Below are 18,325 nucleotides of genomic sequence, written 5' to 3'. Positions count from 1 at the left end.
CTTCACAGTCAGGGTGGCTAGCATCTGGAACCAACTTCCAAGGGAAGTGGTGCTGGCTCCTACCCTGGGGGTCTTTAAGAAGAGGCTTGATGCCTACCTGGCTGGAGTCATTTGAGCCCAGTTTTTCTCCTGCCCAGGCAGGGGGTCAGACTTGAAGATCTACAAGGTCCCTTCCAACCCTACTTCTATGATTCTATGATTTTATGAAATCCCAACAGTTGCCAGTGCACTTGGCAGCCGTGCACTGCGATGCTAGAAAAGAACACCTCACTTGAGCTTTCCATGCCATTTGGTCCAAACAGATGGCTTCAGGTGGTTTTGGAGAACCTGTCAATAAGTGTTGCTGTGACCACGTGCTCCATGAATGGACAAGGAATGGTTCCATGGAATCTCAAAACAGGATGAGCCATACCTGTCCAAACAATGGCTGAGTGCAGAATTTTCTGGGCAAAAGGCAACAATGTGCATTTCCACTGCATGCTCTGCCTTTTGCTCTCAGGATTATATTGATGGACTGAGGTCTCATTCCCCATGAAAATGTGCAAGAGAAACCCCTCACCTTCATCCCATACATGAAGCTGGGTATACATTTCCACCCATCATCATTTATGCATATCTGTCAGTTGCTTTGTCATTCAGTGGGCCCACCTTTTCCAGTAATGTAGGTGATCATGCAAAATGGCATGAATACTGTCAGCATTTACACCTACTTCTCCTTCTAGTTCAGGATTCCTCATTCACCTGTTCACATGCACAGTGGAGTCATCCTTGGCAATTTGTCTTCTGTCACAGTTGTGTTGGAGCTTCCTACCTGCAATTCGCCCATTAGGGATGAGTGATCATTTTTTAACTTCTCTACACACTCACAGACCTTCCACTGAACCATACAGTTCTCACCATATTGTGCCACAAACCTATGGTGAATTTTACTTGGCAGCACACTGGTCTTTGGTGCACACTTACAGCTGCATGGGCATGTTGTTTATGTGCTCACTAGCATCATAAGTGGGTTGAGTATGAAATAATGGGTGCATTCAACAATGCTGCTATCTGTTCCTCCCTACTGTGTAGCTTCCCACTTTGTTGCAGACATATAGCATTGATATCCATTTGCCACCGAAACACCAAAATCTCTCAAGGCACTTATATGTCACCATAGTAAAAGAATTGTTAACATTGACTCCAGCAGCTATTGAAGAAAACTACATTCTGGCCATATCTACATGAGAAGTTTACTGCAGAGTTGACTAATTAGTTCTACAGTAAACATCTCAGTGTCTATACGTGCAGGGCAATTAGGCTGGAATAAACTAAGCAACCTCCCAGTTGGAATAAACTAATCAACTACTTCTGAGTTTTTTACTCCACAGCAGCACATGTGTAGACAGTGACACAGCTGGCTAAGGCACAAGGGTTCAAATGGGACATGTGGGAGCAATAAACTCTAGAGCAATAAGCTCCAGAGCGTATTGCTTCACATAAATTGCATGTGTAGACATACCCTAAGAGTAGCTAATTCTCTATGTTGATATCTTACACAGTGTGTGAGAAGCAAACAAGGAATAATAAAAAAGGATCCTCTGTCAATGTGTCGATGCACACACACATATCCAGAAAATAACCATACGATGGAAAATGTTCATAGTTGTCTGATAGGAAGCATACAGGCAAATTCTAGTCACCAATATTCTGTACATTAAACTACTTCACCTAAAATCTGCATGCATATAAGCATCCGTTTGTTTTTAGTAACAAAGTATGGGAAACCAGAAGAATCCTCTAGTCTTTTATTCATAATCCCAATCATACTTTCTTCACTTTAAAACATAAGATAAGAATTCAAAATACTGAGCCCTCACATACACAGAAGAAAATGTTATCCATACCAGGTTGGCTGATTTTGACCAACTTAGAATGTTATATTTGTAATACTCCTTATATTTGTGCAATATAAGCAACATAGTATAATACCTTAATTTCTAAATCCAGCTTTTTCTGTAGCTCTTCAATTTTCCTCTCCAGTTCTGTTTTTTGTTCCAACAATGCTTTTATTTCAGCTGAAGAATCAGAAACCTGCAATTAAAATAGACATGTTTAAGATGAAAATCCAAGATAGGTCTTAAAGGGAAGTCAGAAAACAGTAATATGAAAACAGACTTATAAATAAACAATAAAATAAATGTAGCAATAAATTCAGTTATGTGAGCTAACAAGATACAGTTTGGGCAGTTTTTAAATGGTTCAAGACAACCTAATATTTTCAAAGAAACTAGGATGCAACTCTTGTACAACTTCTTACTATTTCTCAAGCTATATTGCTGTTAGCATAAGCAATATCTCAAAGTAACCAAAAGAGTGTTGTAGTGACCTCAAAATATGAAACCAATATATTAAGCAAACAAATTAAGTCACGAATACTTGGGTTCAAATTTTGCTGAGATAACTTTCTGTGTAGACATTTCTAAGGACAGAATTTAGTTTTTCTATTTTTAACAAATTATTCACTTGTGTTTTAAATTTCATTTTACTCCCATGTAATCTAAAATATAATAAATGGTACATAAGCATCTATAGTCTTTCAATACTTCTCTGAGAACAAAAAGACATTTTTCCACCTTCTACTATTATTAAAAACAGCTGATCTTTTACAAGACAGAAGTAACATTTTAATAGACAGACTGGTAAATTGTGTTCCTACAATATTGCTTTTAAATAATAACCAATTCAACTACGCACACAAACACCACTCTCCTAACAGACACATCTGTTCACATAATAATAATTAGAGGATATTCAGCAATCTTTTTAATAGCTAAAAATAGCAACTTTTCCTTAAGTCCAATTATCTTTCAATGTATATATAATAATAGCAGGAATTATTTTTAAGAGTTCATCTCCATCTCCTTTCTCATCCCCTACACAGCCACAGCTTCAGCCACAGCCCCTGGAAAATATGCATGATATGAAAGTACCTGCCAACAGAGTTTTATGCCAATGTGTTATCACAAAGTTATTCCAACACGCCAATTCCTAAATTTCAATCTTCCAAATACAGGAACAAGATGCACTTTGGGATGACCACTACTCTTATACTTAAAAAAAAAAAAAAAAAAAATACATTACAAAGCTTTCACAAGGATCCCAAACCAGCAGAGCACATAAGCATGTGTTTAATCTTAAGGAGTGGACTATTAAACTAAATTAAGATATTTACATATTTAAAAGTTATACACATGCTTACGTGCTTTGCCAGATTAGATTATAACAGAAACCCAAATTAAATTACTTTGTGTACCTTAACTAACTTTGCTACTGTATACTTTCCTCACAACCTGACACTTTTTGCAAAACCAATGGCAGTTCTATATCTGAGCATAACTATGAAACAAACAAAAATTATTTAAATTGGCTATTTACCTGCGAATTTCCAGCAGCTCTTGACTTTAAAGTCTGGATTTTCTCAAAAACTAAGTTGACCTTCCTCTTTGTAGCATCATCATTGTCAGTGCTCCTGAAACGAGCACACAACAGAAATGAGCAATGTAATGAATTACTTGCAGTGGATCCATAGCCTTTGCGGCACTACTGCCTGAACGCATGCACACTCACTTTTTGTAGCACCTTAATGGCATATATAGTTCTACAAAAGGAATGTCCAAGACCTTAAGTCTCAGATGCTGTGGTCTGGAATCCTCCGTGAACTTGCATGCCACAGGAGCTGTGTATTCTTTGTCTAAATGGACCCTGAGCCATGATTTTATTTTTAAAGGAAAAAAAAATCATATAGCAGCCAAATCCTGATAAGATGGGAACTGGAAAATCCCATACGACATTATGGGACACTCTGGAGGAACAGAATAATAAAGTACAGTAATTAAACCCAGTCATTTTTAAATCAATCTCTAGGTCTTTGTATACAGTCTAATTTTAATAGCACTTAATTTATAACTTCTTATAGATGAGTCAATCATGCAGCCATGCAATACAAGCTGGTGTTTTATTTAGGTAGCATTCCAAGCAGCAACCAACTCTGCATCGTAAGTCAAAGACTTCTGCAATTTTTTAATCACACAGAACTCTTATTTATAGCAGTTTTAGAAGTTGTATTTAAAGTAATTGTATTCTTAACATGACTGTGTAACTGTATATTGTAATATAATTTGTATTGTACAGTCACATTAAAAAATAAATTTTCCACTGTAATTTACAGGGACTAGTGATCTGCTACCAATTATTTTCTGAGTATAATAATATTCTATGTGTAGTAGTATACAAGACAGATAGTCATAGACTGCTATGGTAGTCAAGGATCTAAACATATAGGACAGGGGTTGGCAACACCCCACACATGTGCCAGAGCATAGCATGCAAAGGTATTTTGCTTGGCACATGGACTTCAAGGCAGACAGTGGGGAAGGGTCCGAGACTGCGCTGCCACAACAAGGCTTGGGCCCCTCACAGCTCCCCCGATGTCTGCCCAGAGGGACATGTGCACCCACCACTGGCAACAAGTCAGGATGGGGCTCTGCAGACCCCAGTGCAGTTGCTTGCAGTCTCCCTGCTGTCTGCCACAAGCAGCCCAGGGTCCATGGCAGGCACCAGGGGCCTGCCTAGTGCCTAGAGCCCAGGCTGGCTGTGGCAGGCATCTAGGAAGCTGCAGTGGGTACATGCATACCTGGGGTGGATGGCAGGGGAAATGCTAAGGGCTCAATCTTTGTTGTGGCAGTGTAGCCCTCACCCGCTTCCCACTGTCTGCCCCTAGGTGCATGCGCATCTGCTGCCAGCAATGAGCTGGGCTAGTGCTCCGTGGACCTTGCTGCAGCCACTTGCAGCCTCCTGGCTGCCTGCACAGCTGGCCTGGGCTCTGGGCAGCCCCCTGCCCCCCACCACAGAGCCTGGGCTGCTCATAGCAGGTGGCAGAAAGGCTACAAGCAGCTGCTTCGGGATCTGTGGAGCCCCCAGCCAAGTTCATTGCTGGTGGGTGGTGAATGTGCACCTCAGGGCAGACAGCAGGGAAAGGGCACAGGCTGCGCTGCCACAACAAAGATCTGGCCTGTCATGGCTCTTCCACCATCTGCTCCTGGTATGCCATCAATTTCCAAGTAGAGGTTGTGGGTGTTTTTGGCACTACCCAAGAATGTTGCCGACCCCTGATAGAGGAAATCTCAAGTATAGACTTAATATGACCAGACAGGCAATGTCTATCTCTTCCTTCCCCCAACAGTAATATAAAACAACAACAACTTAAAGAGTACCATTGCCATTAAAACAAATTAATAAACTTTACTAACCCTTCCTTAAGGTAATTGTAAAGGATCTGCTTAGCTGTTTCTTCATTTGTTTGCTGTGCAAGTTCTTGTTGGCCCTTTAATAGATCAGGAGTTGCCTAAAAATACAAGGCTGGATATAAACATGTAGTCTCTTGCAAGGATTTAACAAGATGTTTGCTTTTGTTCTGACATTCTCAATTCTACTCTATTACCAGGAAAGAAGTGTATTATGAGTATGGCTCAAAGTTCAATAAAATCAATAGAAATTTTAAGGTTACAGCAAAGAGGCGGCATACAACTCAGCAAAAGGGGAGATACCGCTTCCTTAAAATATGCACTTTTGGGACTTTCCCTTTATATAATTATTTGTCCTATACTACATTTTGGGCTATGTCACAGCACCATCAAAGGATACATGGTGCTTTTCAGTAGGGAAAGTGTTGCCATCTGCTGTCTCCACCACATCCTGGTGGATGCTGCAGCTGCTTTGTCTGCAACTGCTTATTCATCAGATTTACCCCTGCTTATTTCACAGCTAACCTTCCCTGAAAGTTGCTCCTCTATCCACCACCTGTGCACGTGCTGGGTAGCAGTACAATGACCACAGAAGACAGAAAAGTGGGAGTGGTAGAAACAGCATGTTGCAGACCAAATTAAGAATCTGGAGCGACCCACTGTGCATGGAAACATGTTCCCAAATTGCAAAAGTCTGTCAATCCTGAATTGGCCTAGTCAGTCATCTTTGGACCCACAAATAAGACACTCATCCTCAACTGCAAGGGACTGCTGAAGAAGAAAATATTTGGGCATCATTACCACAATTTTTAACAATAATGCTCAAAAGCATCACTGTTAAATCCCTCCGTCAAACAGGTATATGATACTGGTCTTTTATATGTGCCTTCTATAATATTAGCTAGAGGAAAAAATGTTCATATTTACAGTTACTGAGCTCAGTCTTACATATTCATCCACTGGCCAAGCTCCTTTTGTACAAAACTGGACTATGATCTAATTAGAAACTGCAGGATTTGACACAGAAAATATGCGTTTGGTATGGTGTACAATGTGAGTTTCAACTTATCACAGTGCAGGTAAATGGAAAGCTAACATGCTACAGACTGAAAATTACCTGTGTACCAGAAGCAGAAGAAAATGTTTTTACTGAAATTTTCTTTGATCCTGCATCAAGGGGAGTTGTAAATCGGTTTGGCAATAGTAGAGTAGAAGCTACTGTTTTATCTTCCTCTTTTTTATTCTGTCCTGGAAGTGTGGATGACCTAATAGTTAAATTCTCTCCAGTCACTTTAGTTTGTTTATGATGCTGCAAAGAACTGAACTGGCTGTTTCGAATATTATTACCACTTGCTTGCAATTTTCCAACAGTTCGAGCAACAGCTTGTACCTCAGTTGAAGAAAACTTTCGGTCTTGAGACAACTGCTTATGAAGACAAACTTTAGATGGTTTTAACAAGTGTTCAGTTGATTTACCCAAGTTTTTACTGTATTCATCAAAGTAATCTGAATTTACTTCCAGGCCTAAAGGCAGAGCACTGTCAACACTTCTTGATCTTTTACGATCATCTGGGTTAATTCTGTTCCTTTTTCCTGACCTACCACTTCTCTGAGAACCAACTTTCTTATCAAACTTTTCAATTAATTGATCTACTCCAGGAAGGGACCCAGTGTCAATATCCCGGCCAGTTCCAGGCAAAAATGGGATATACCTTCTGTTTTCATGACGGTTAACATTGTCCGCATAGATAGCATACTCTTGGTCATCAAGTAAAAATCTATACAAGGAATTTGCAGAAGTAGGAGTGGTTGATGAAGATGATGATCTTTGTGACCCATCCAGTGTTGGTCCAGCTGAATCTTGTCTGCGAAAAGGAAGAACATCTGGTCTAGGTTTTCTTGTCTCTTGATGGGCTGCAGGGCTAACATGTAGGGATCCTCCATTAGATAAAAGTGATTCTGATGGATACTTTTCATCTGAACTACTAATGGTACTGGGACACTCTGATACTTGCTTATTTTGGTCATCTACTGTTATGGACCTGTTCAAATGTATCACTCTCATATTTGATTTTGTTGACTCCACAAGCTGTGGACTTGTTTTCTGCAGAGACACCAGTTTAGATGAGGAAACCCAGGACTTTGTTTCAATCTTACCTTCATCTTTAAAATCTTTAGATTTATTGCACACAGGAGATGGATAACTATTGAAATTCAAATTATTTTTTTCAGGATCATAGGGCTGCAAAATCTCAGGGTGTTTTTGAAAGTTCAAAAGATTGGAGGACTTTAATGTTCCATCACTAAAATCTGGGATTCTATTCTCTTCTTCATTGAGAATACTCTGCTTCAAGGTTTTAAGTGCACTGTAGTGTGTGTCATGCATTTCAGGAAATTTTGGTTCTTCACCAGTTTTCTCGCCCAGTTTGAGAGTAGAACTGTAGGTTGGTGCTGATCTATTAACTGTCTGAGATGCAACTTGTTGCCCATTTTCAGATAAAGGAGGATTTTCTGACAAATACCCTGCTTCAGTGTTGTTCAGCACTATGTATGGATGTCCATCAATTCCTTGGACCCGGACACTGACACCATAAGATCCTGGTTTGGAGTTTTGTGCGTTTCTAGCTTTTTGTGCCTCGTCACTTGCAAGTTTGAGATGAACTCCACAGTCCTGCTGCATGTGCTTGAAACCACCAAAGTATGGTTCCATGATTAACAAAGGTTTTCAGCTATGACAAAGTAAAAAATAAGATTTAATGTTAATTAAAATTTTAATTTTAATTAAAATAAGATTTCACAATACACTTATTAATACTAAATAAGAACATGAGCGTTTACGTAACATTTCCCAACTGTATATCTCAGGGTGCTATATACAGCCAGTGAGAACAGCAATTTAAATTAAAATAAAATGAAGAAAGTGAAAAGGGCTATAAGAAGTCACAAAGACGTTAGCAGATCAAAACAAAAAAAAACACACCTCTGCTTTTCACCAAGTGTTTCTTGCCCTATACCAAATCACCCCCTCAACTAAAATACTTCTAAATTTCCACTGAACACTTGAAGGTTTGACATTCCAGCTATAAACACAAACAACTCAGAGTACTTCTACCATTTTGCCAAGTACCATACTGGCAGAGGGATATATTTGTATTATATTGAAGAAGGCTGCTAAAAGATGTATGTATAGCAATCAGTTTATACTGGAAGAAAACCAAGTATCTCAGTCTAAATCTAAATCTAAAAAAAAAAGCCATCAACCTGTTTGAAAAATTATTAACATTTGCCATATAGAAGACACAAGTATATCAGTGACGAAGGGGGAAAACTTGATACTATGCATCCTTTTTTGTTGCATGAAAGCTAATTACTCTCAAGATATGATAATTTCTTCAGATTGTATGTCACTTTGAACTATTAATATGAAAATCTAAAAGCACCTGTGTAGTACTTAAAACCACTATGACTAAAATACAACTTTGATTACAGTTTACATCTGTCCTTAGCATAAATAAAAGCAACTCTGCTTACTAACTCCATAGCTGCTTTTCTGAAAAATTTCATTTACCAATATGTAAATATCGCTGAATTTGGAACTTGCAGATAAAATACTATTTCTATGAGCTATAAACAAAAGGGTTCTTTCCATTATCTAAAATACTTTAGGCACTTTTATTTATTATTAAGTGGCATGTGGTTAGATGTACCATATTTACTTGAATATAAGATGAGGTTCCCCCCACCCCCCACCAAAATCAGTACAGGGGAAAAAAAGCCTGTTATCTTACATTCACATACCAACAAACACCTACCCCCACTCCCCTCATTAGATATATTGGCTATTATTAAACTGCTGCTAGAAGCAGCATGTGCTCAGTCATGGAAACCGACTATGAAGCTGATTGAATACAACCCATGCTGAGCATGGCCACGAAAGACAAAGCCCATATAAGCAAACATACTGATGGGAATCTACCACAAGACTAGGTTAGTGCAGCCCATCTGAATAAGCTATAGTGCCCATTGTCTGCCATCTCTTGCAGCACCAACACTTTTTCAAGTCATGGTGAACTACTACATCAAATACATTTCAACTTCCTTTTCACTCCCATAGCTTTACAATGCCTCTCTTTCCCATTTCCAATTATTCCCATTTCCTCACAAGCCCTAGATGTCTGGCAGACATCGCCAAACTCTGTGGCCCCCTCTCTCAGCCTGTCGCGTGTGATTAATGTGGCCCAGCCCTCTATGGGGTAGAGACTGAGCAGGCAGCCCTGAGACTCATCTACATATAAATTCTTGGAGGGTTCTAGGACTTGTGACAAGAACACCCAGTTCCAGTCACAAGTGGGGGGCTAGTTAGCATGTTGATCCTTTGTGGCAGAGGATCTGGAATAAACACACATACTGAGCAGTGCCGGGCTGCAGGGTCACTATGGCTTGAAACACTGTCGACTCTGCTGGGGCCCAGCCGAATGAATTCTCTGATAAGTCAGGAGCTTTTTGGCTCTGGATTAATATCATGCACAGTTTGTACTATGTATAAGCAGGTGCACAAGTGGTGCTCAAAATTGTATTTATGAAGTACCTGTGCTGAAATTTGCAGCAATCAGGGTTAGGGTCAGAGCCAAACCCACAACAGTCTCCTGTTTCCTTCAGCACTTTTGACCCTCCTCTCTGTCCCTTTCACCCCTCTTACTGTCACATGCAGCTCACCTCCATATTGTGCTTGGGGTGGGAACAGAGCCTGAGCAGGATCTAACAATAATCAGGTGGGGGGTGGAAGGCTGCAGGGGGAAGAAAGTTGGGGGGGGGAACCTGTTTCTGCCCCCCCCACCCTCCCCGGCCACTATTTTCCCTGCTGTAGCAGTGTGAAAAGGGTGAATTCAGGACAAAAAAAAACACTCCGATAAATTAAATTCTACACCTGGAAAATTATAAAAAAAATCTATAAATTTTCCATGTATGGAATCTAATTATTGGGGGTCTGTCTAATATACAGGGTCATCGTATATTCAAGTACATACAATACTTCTGGTACACAAAGGTCATACAGGACAAAGTTCAACAACACAAGACAAAGCCAACAAGTTCCCATCAGCTAATAATAAGCACTTATTGCCAATAGCTCCTCAAGAATTAAAGATTTTCAAACATGAGCAAGTAATGTAATTCAAGTATCTTTTGCTTTAACAAAGCATTTATTCTGAATTTTACTAACTTACTTACTGGAAATTCACACCTATTCTGTACAAACTGGCACACTGCAACCAATATCAGTCCTAAAAAAAGAAAGAAGTCATGGGGTAAAACAAACTATGACTGTCTTTTTTAGGTAACTCCAGCATTATAAAGAACTTGAACATCTTCATGCTTCCCCTATTCTGCTTCTATCTGCTTGGTTTTCAACATTTGTTTTCAGAAAAGGAAATGCATCACTATTTCCCACAGCTTTGCTACCCTACATCCTGCAAAACCTCTGTCACAGTCAAACCTTTGGTTAAAACAAAAACAAAAAAACTTTAGATCCACCATCTCATAACCTACAGTGTCATAAATATTGTTCACCTATGACAAAAGGCATTCATCCAACAACCCTACTATTACTACATCGTGCCTTTGGCCTATTTCCAGAAAAACTTGTCACCACCACTTACTTAACTTTTTAAATTGCAGATTCTCTGATCAGCAGCAGAAATGGGAAGATACTATGAATATCCCCAAAGCTAAATATTTAATTATCAGCAGCAGCACCAATCTTGCTAACTCCAAGCTATGTATGCCGAAGCTGCTTTGATTTCAGGAAACATCAGCCTGTAAGGGCAATCCCTTTAAGAAGCTAGTATAAACACAAACATGTTGGATAGAAGTGGCCGATGGTTGCACGTGGTCAGAAGCAAAGGCTCCAAGCAGTAGCATAACAGAGTTGCCTCCCAGTTTACCCCTCTCCTTACTTTATTTATGAATAAAATCTAACCTGTTCCTTAAAGTTAGCTACATCTCCTGTGCTGATCCCATGAACAATACAGCCTAGTATTAATATGAATCTGCAGTACTAAAATCTGTAAAGAGCAGTTTCTTTTGATTTTATCTTCACTGTCTCTTAACAAGAAGTCCTTAAGGTCACCTACAAGAAGGATGCAGACAGCAGTCACAAAACAGACAAAGAATACCATATTTTTAAATCTGCCATGAGACAATGAACTGAGGGACGAATTTAAGTAAGACTGCTAATGTCAAAATGAAAAGAAAGATCCTGGCATAGGGCGAGTGGCACCTAAAAAACTTCACTCTATTATAAAAAAATTGTGCAACCAGGAGGCAAAGTGTCAGGCAAAGAGTATACAGGATGAGGGCAAGAAGGGAAGGAAAAGGCAGTAGTGTAACTAGGAATGGGCAACACGGGATTCCTTGGAATAAACAAATCTAGCTCCACTGACTCTCAGAATTGCCATCCTCTCTCAAAGATCCATAGCATCATCCTAAGCAGGATACTTTCAGGTCATTGTATATTTCTTAAAGCAACATGCCTATGGCATCAGCTTCAAATCAACTTATATTTATTAAAGTTTGCAGAAAACCTAATCCATAGATGCTATGAGGGTAACAGAATATATAAACCAGGGCCAAGTGAATGAAAAAAAGGGAACCTTGGACATTCCAAGAGAAACATCAAAAGATATATGTCAGAGATACAGGTTGTAGCCATGTTAGTCTACAAGCAAAAGCAATCAGAACTCTCAACAGAGGTGATCTCTTTTATTAGACCAACAAGAGAGTTGCAAAAAAAATCTTTACTTGCATGCTTTCAGGCACATGCACCGTTCCTCAGGCATAGGAGAGGGCAAAGATTGTAACATTTTCCCAGGTGGAAATGAAAATTCATATTTCACAGGAAAGTTTTTATCTGAGTCTAATTTGCATAAAATTAACTTTTCCAGCCAGGAGATCTTGCACCACCTTTCAGCTGTCCTGTGTAATAGGAATTTTCATTTCCACCTGGGAGAAATTTTACAATCTTTGTACTCTCCTATGCCTAAAGAAGGGCTTGTGTGCCCGAAAGCTTGCAAATAAAGATTTTTTTTGGAACTATCTATTGGTCTAATAAAAGAGGTGTCAGGAATTCACATGGCCAGAAGAGCTGTGAAATAAGGGCAAGATAAAAACTGAAGACTTTCATTAACTTCCTATGCTTCAGCAAAGACTGATCCCGCAGAAGTTATGAGCTTAGGTTCATCTTCTCAATGCCACACTTTCTCACCTTATCCAATCCAGCCACAGTTCCTGCTCTGCTACAGGTTGTCTTTGTCCTAGGGCATTGAGAACCTGCTTCATTTAGCAAATGCTGATCAATACAGCCTGGTTCCAGCCATGACAAGAGGTCAGCCAATGGTCCAAATGACAAAAACAAATCTATGCTCACTGAGCAAATTTTTCCTTGATTAAAATAATATTTGGCAAAACTAGCTATATATTCTGTCAGGTGCTAGCTTCGTTTCAATAAAGGGAAGTAAAACAGACAACATGAATTTGACTTCCTAGAGTAGGAAGAGCCATTGAACAATAGAAAAAGCAACAGTGAAAAGGGAAGGCTAAGGGAAAGACAAAAAAAAAAAGCAAGAAGATAAAACAATGGAAGGAAGTGATAAATACACATAAATTTCATTTTCTTGGGTTTCCATTCCATATGTTTCCCAATTATATTTCATCTTCTTTTGTTATTGGATATGATAACATCTTGCATCAACTACACAGCTTCCATGTATTATGAAAGCAGGGATATAATGGCAGGCCTAAATTAACAGAGACTGATCCTAAAGCACACTGAGCCAAAGGAGAGAATCCCATTGATTTTAAGAACCTTTGGATCAGATCATTAAAACGCAACAATTGTGCTGAATTTTGGTTCGTTAACAAAGAACGTAAGAAAATAGTTAAGTGCTTCACAGGTTGATAATTCACAAAAAGCATGCAACGTATAGGAAACAGATTGCACTAATTCACTGGTGGATTTGGGAACAGAATTACACCACAGGGAATAATGTAATTATGCACCCATATAGTTTTGCATGTAAAACGTATAACTGTGTATAATCACATAATATTGAGTAATTCCCCAGGGTGGTGAGTGGGAAGGGGAACTCCTGCCTGCATGGGGGTGTGAGAGGGGTTTGTTGATTTGTGGGTGGATGTGGGTCCCCCTGCCACACACCCTGCACCCCATGGTAAACAGCTCCCGCCATTGCAGCAATTCCAGCAGATGGCGGGCCCTCAGGGCGCTCCTGGCCAGGGCACAGTCCCTGGTGGCATGTGGCTCTGGTGAATCCCAGTGGCTGCAGCTGGCTCCCGCCTGCAGTGCCACAAGCCCCACATGCTGGCACAGGGCCAGCCCAGTCTGGCCCAAAGGTGTGTGCCAGCAGGCCGGTCCAAGCAGCCCCTGGAATTCACTGGAGCCACGCACCACTGGGGGGCTCTGCCTGCTGCGGCCAGGAGTGCACCAAAGGCCCAGGGGCTGTGCACAGGGGGCGCTGTGCGCAGGAGAATTGTGTGCTGGCCAGGAGCTTTGCATTGGGGAGGCATGTGGTGGCAAGGGCTGTGTGGGAAGGGCTGTGGCAGGTGGGGGCATGTTCCTCCAGGGCTGTGCCGGAGCAGGGCATGTGGTAGGGGGCTGTTTACAGGGGGGGCACACTCTCCCCACAAATCCCACACACTACCCCCACAAACCCCACATTCCCATATCCATACTGCCCTGCACACACACCTTCACAACCCCCTCCCATACACACACAAATCCCATACTCCCCATGCAAACAAGTTCCTGCATAGATTTCTAAAGAAGACTGAAATAGTGTTATTTTTAGTTTAATTTATAAACAAAATAAAAGTTAATTGTGCACAATTTTGAATTTTTCTGAGCATTATTTTGAATTTTTCTGTAAAATTCCCTGGGGTATACAGAACACAGTTCCCCTGGCTCCAAGTCTTGTTCTTTAACTTCTAAGAAGAGCTGTTCAAAATTTGAGATTTCCACTTTTATAGAAAACTTCAGCATTTCAAAATTTTTGTTCTATGTAAGAACCTAAAACAAATATTTGTAAATATTTCATGAAACAAAATTCTACATCTTGTTCATTTCAATTTTCTTAAAAATATATTTAATTTAAATTTTCTCCCCAAAATTTAATTTTAAAAGATAAGTTTAATTTTGAAATGATATGCTCTTTACTTTGCGTGTTATTATTATGTTTACATTATTGCAAAATGTGTCAGTAAGCCTGTCACGTTACATTATTTCACAGCACGTCTGTGGTACTAAAAAGCACAAATTTAAATTATGTATATATAGAAACAAAAATTCAATTTTTGTCCAAAATGCAGTTTTTGAAAGTGAAAACCTGCCATATGAAATGTCTTTAAAACTACATAATAGCGGGGGGAAGGGGGCAGGAAGAGAGAGAGACAGAGAGATTCAGTTCTGTACAAATGACATTTTCTACAGAAAACTTGACAAAGAAATTTAATCAAGAACTTTGCACAAACAAAAACTCTGGAGTTACAAAAAGAGCAAAGAAACATTTTAATGGTCTAATTTTAGGTGGCAGTAACATAAATATTTACCATGCCAATATGCTAGAACATTACTAGTGGTCTCAAAGCCATGATATAGTTGAATGTGATCTTTCTATAGGGGAGAAATAGGATGAATACACAATTAGCAGGATGTACATATGATATAAGAAAAATGTGAATACAAAGGGAACAGCTTCCTTGTTGACTTCACCAAGACAGAGTTTTGCCACTGGTTTCATTTTAAAAATGTAAATAAATAAATCAAGTAGGGGTACACCGAGGCTGATACCAATAGCCAATATATAAGGAGGCATATCAGTTGATACTGATCTGATATCCAATACACTGCCTGCAGCAGGTAAGTCTGGTGTTGTAGGAGATGGGGCAGGGGAGGGGGAAGGGGCATGGGGTTGCAGATCAAGGCCCCACCATGAGGGAGGGAGGCAGAGGCAAGCACTGCCCAGTTGGGGAGGGCAGGCCAGGGACAAAGCTGCAGCTCATCTGGGGGGTGCAGGATGGAGCAGGGGCTCATCCGGAGGGGCATAGGGGAAGGCAGAGGTGGAGGCAGCTCCTGCCGCCACACGTACCTCACCCACCGGCTTCCGCTGCTGCTGTCACTGTCCCAGAGGGTACAGGGGGGCGTGTCCCCAGAACTGCATGGGGGGGTGGGCTGGGGGGTGGCACCACTGAGAGTGGTGGACTATGAGAGGGTTACAGCAAATTTTGGGCCCCCTCCCAGTGGTGCCACCCCCCACCCTGTACCCCACCCAGCCCAGGCTCTGCTGGGAACTGCTCCAGCCCCAGTCCACCCCACACAGATCTGGGGCCTGTTCCCAGCAGAGCCTGGGCCGCACAAGGCAGGGGGCAGCACAGCTGGGAAGGACCTACAGGGGGTCTGCAGCCACACCAAAATTCACTGTAGCCCCCTGCTCCCCTCAAAGCCCCCTGCTCCCAGCGGCACCACACCCCGCCCTGCACCCTGACTGGGCATCACTTGCCCCTGCCCCAGCTCCAGCCTCTGCCTCCCTCACAGCAGGGCCTTGATCTGCCTCCCCATGCCCCTCCCTTCCCCCCACCACCCCAGACTTACCAGCTGGAGGCAGCTCTTCATGCTTCAGGCTGTCTCTTCACTGCCTATGTGCTGCACTGTGGCTGCACAGCATGGACATTTATCGGATAATTTATCCAATTATCAGCCACTTAAGGCTGATATCCAATATAGATAATTTTCTTTATATTGGTACCAATCCCATATCAGACCAATGTATTGGTGTACCACCAGAATCAAGTGTTTGAAACCTTCTATTAACATACTATAAAAGGTGATTTACAATTACAAGGAGATGTTTTCAGCAGTCTTCTAAGAAAAGTTATCACTACTGGCAAAGTAACATGAATAAGAAAAAAGGCAACAGAACCAAAATGAAATTTTAATAAATGATCATGCAAACAAAACAACATTAGACATCTCCTTTAATCAGGCACCAACTATGGCAACATTTCAGAAAGAATATAAACAAGAAATTCAGAGCCATTATTCAGTTTTCAGTGACTTTTATTAAAAAAAAAAAAAAAATTATAAAACTGCAAAGTAGTTTACAAAGACAAATAAGCAGAAAATGTAATACTTATCAGCCCCCCACATGAAGTACATAAAGCACCTATTCAAATAAAACTTACTGAGTATATATTTTTAACACAAAACTAGATACCGACAAGGCCTTCTTATTCAGTGGCATACAGCTTTTGCTACAGAATTAGACATCACATAGCAAGAATTAAAAAAAAAAAAAATGTTTTAAAGCTTTTGTTTCAAAGGCTACTAGTTCTTACAGTTACAAAGGCAACCTTCCAAGTATGAATGGAGTATAAAACGATGCACTCGTGTCTTCCTTAGTCTGAATACAAACTGATTAAATAGTTTATTAAATAAGGAGAGTAGAAGGCTAAAGATAGAAGTTTAAAATTAAATAATTAATGATTTCTCTACCAGTTTTACACATGTGGTTATCCCTAAATTACTTCTTAAATGTACACAGGTGACAAAAGTCCCATGCAACATCTCCCTAAATTTTCCTTTAAAATATTGATGTAATTAATACAAACATTAGATACATCTTGAAAACTGGAAATGTAAGAATGTAAACCCAAGGGATTACTATATTGAATGTATTATTCATGTTCATATTTAAATCATTTATCATAATTTAAATGAACTTGCCACAGAATTTTTAGTCTGCCACAGAACACCCAGGATCTTGCCACAGACCATGTTTAACTGAAGAGTAGCACATCCCTAGTTACGAATTCTGCAGAAGGCACGGTAGATATGTACCATTAGGCTGCATCCATACAAGCGTAGGTGTTTGCTTCTCCAGGAACAACTAGCAGCAGGACACCTTGTGCCCCTGCTACTTGTCCCCAAAGAACATCTGCTATCCTGGGTGGGGTAGGGGAGGCTGAAGCTAGCACTGGACTGGCCTCAGTAGCCTTACCTGGGGTCCTGAGGGCCTCCTCGTGCTGCAGCAGCAGCGATTTTGCCACTCGGAGCCTACCTGGCAGCCGGAGTGTGGCACTGGCTGGCCAGGCTCTGGTTTGGGGCGGCACACACTGTCCCCACACATGCCACTCCACTTTTTTTTTCCATGGGTTTTTTTGACCCTGAGATTTCCTAGGGTCAAAAAAAAAAAAAAACAACCCCCCCTTTCCCCCACCCACACACACTGCTAGCTTGTAGACATTCAGATAAGTTAAATCGGGGGGAAAATAGCAGGCCCTATGTAAATTAACTTACCTGAAGAGATGAAGTAACTCAGATTGGGAACAGGTTAACAAGTCTGGAGAGCAGCCCTGGGACTGGGAAAGCCCAGCCACTCACCCTAGCCTTGGAGCTGCATTCTTCCTACCCTTCCACCCTGACCAACCTATTTTTAAAGTAAGTTTCATGACCATAGATCTGGTGTGGCAAATGTCTGCACATATTCTTATAGACTAACTAAATAAGATATAGAGAGAGAGTACAAGCTTTTGTGAACTCAGGTTCACTTTAGTGTTAGTAAATGGCCAGTGGTGAAGTCCATCGAACCTTTCGGGCATGTCCAGATGAGCGAGCACGTATCTCTTGCCCCGTCTCAAACCCCTTTGAGATGGGGCAAGAGGCATGTGTGGGAATGAAAAAATGTTCCCCGCACTGCAAACTTAGATATCCAGGGGTCTAAAAAAGCCAAAGCGGGGCAGGCCATGGTCCTGGACCATAACCTGAGGTGACCGGAGGCTGGGTCCTCCATGGAGACACTCTGGTTGCCAGAGTGTCTCTATGGTTGGCCCCTCACCCTGGTTTTGAACATATGGCCTGCCAGACAGTGCAGCACCAGGGTTCCAGTGCCATAAGTAAGGGGTTGGGGGGGCTGGAGGAGAGGGGAGGGGACTATGGGGGGGACCCCCACTGGCCCCGCCCACTCCCCCACCCA

General features: G+C 41.1%; 1 protein-coding gene across 3 annotated transcripts in view; it reads right to left on the bottom strand.

Moving 5' to 3' along the window:
• Positions 1-8,014, bottom strand: part of CGNL1 (cingulin like 1) — a 136,532-nt gene extending 128,518 nt beyond the window's left edge. For 2 of the 3 annotated variants that reach the window (XM_019504293.1, XM_019504296.1), the window contains exons 1-4: positions 6,403-8,014; positions 5,292-5,386; positions 3,418-3,511; positions 1,972-2,073 (exon numbers count right to left, since the gene is read on the bottom strand). In XM_019504293.1, coding sequence (XP_019359838.1) covers positions 1,972-2,073; positions 3,418-3,511; positions 5,292-5,386; positions 6,403-7,995 — 1,884 coding nt within the window. In that variant the 5' untranslated portion in view covers positions 7,996-8,014. The remainder of the gene's footprint in view (positions 1-1,971; positions 2,074-3,417; positions 3,512-5,291; positions 5,387-6,402) is intronic. The other variant, XM_019504294.1, reaches the window with a different exon arrangement.
• Between the last annotated feature and the right edge of the window lie 10,311 nt (positions 8,015-18,325).

The sequence above is a fragment of the Gavialis gangeticus genome, unplaced genomic scaffold (genome assembly GCF_001723915.1).
Source record: "Gavialis gangeticus isolate Ggan-Ray unplaced genomic scaffold, GavGan_comp1, whole genome shotgun sequence".
NCBI lineage: Eukaryota > Metazoa > Chordata > Crocodylia > Gavialidae > Gavialis > Gavialis gangeticus.
The sequence above is the reverse complement of the archived record's forward strand: the minus strand, read 5'-3'. Positions and strand labels throughout refer to the sequence as shown.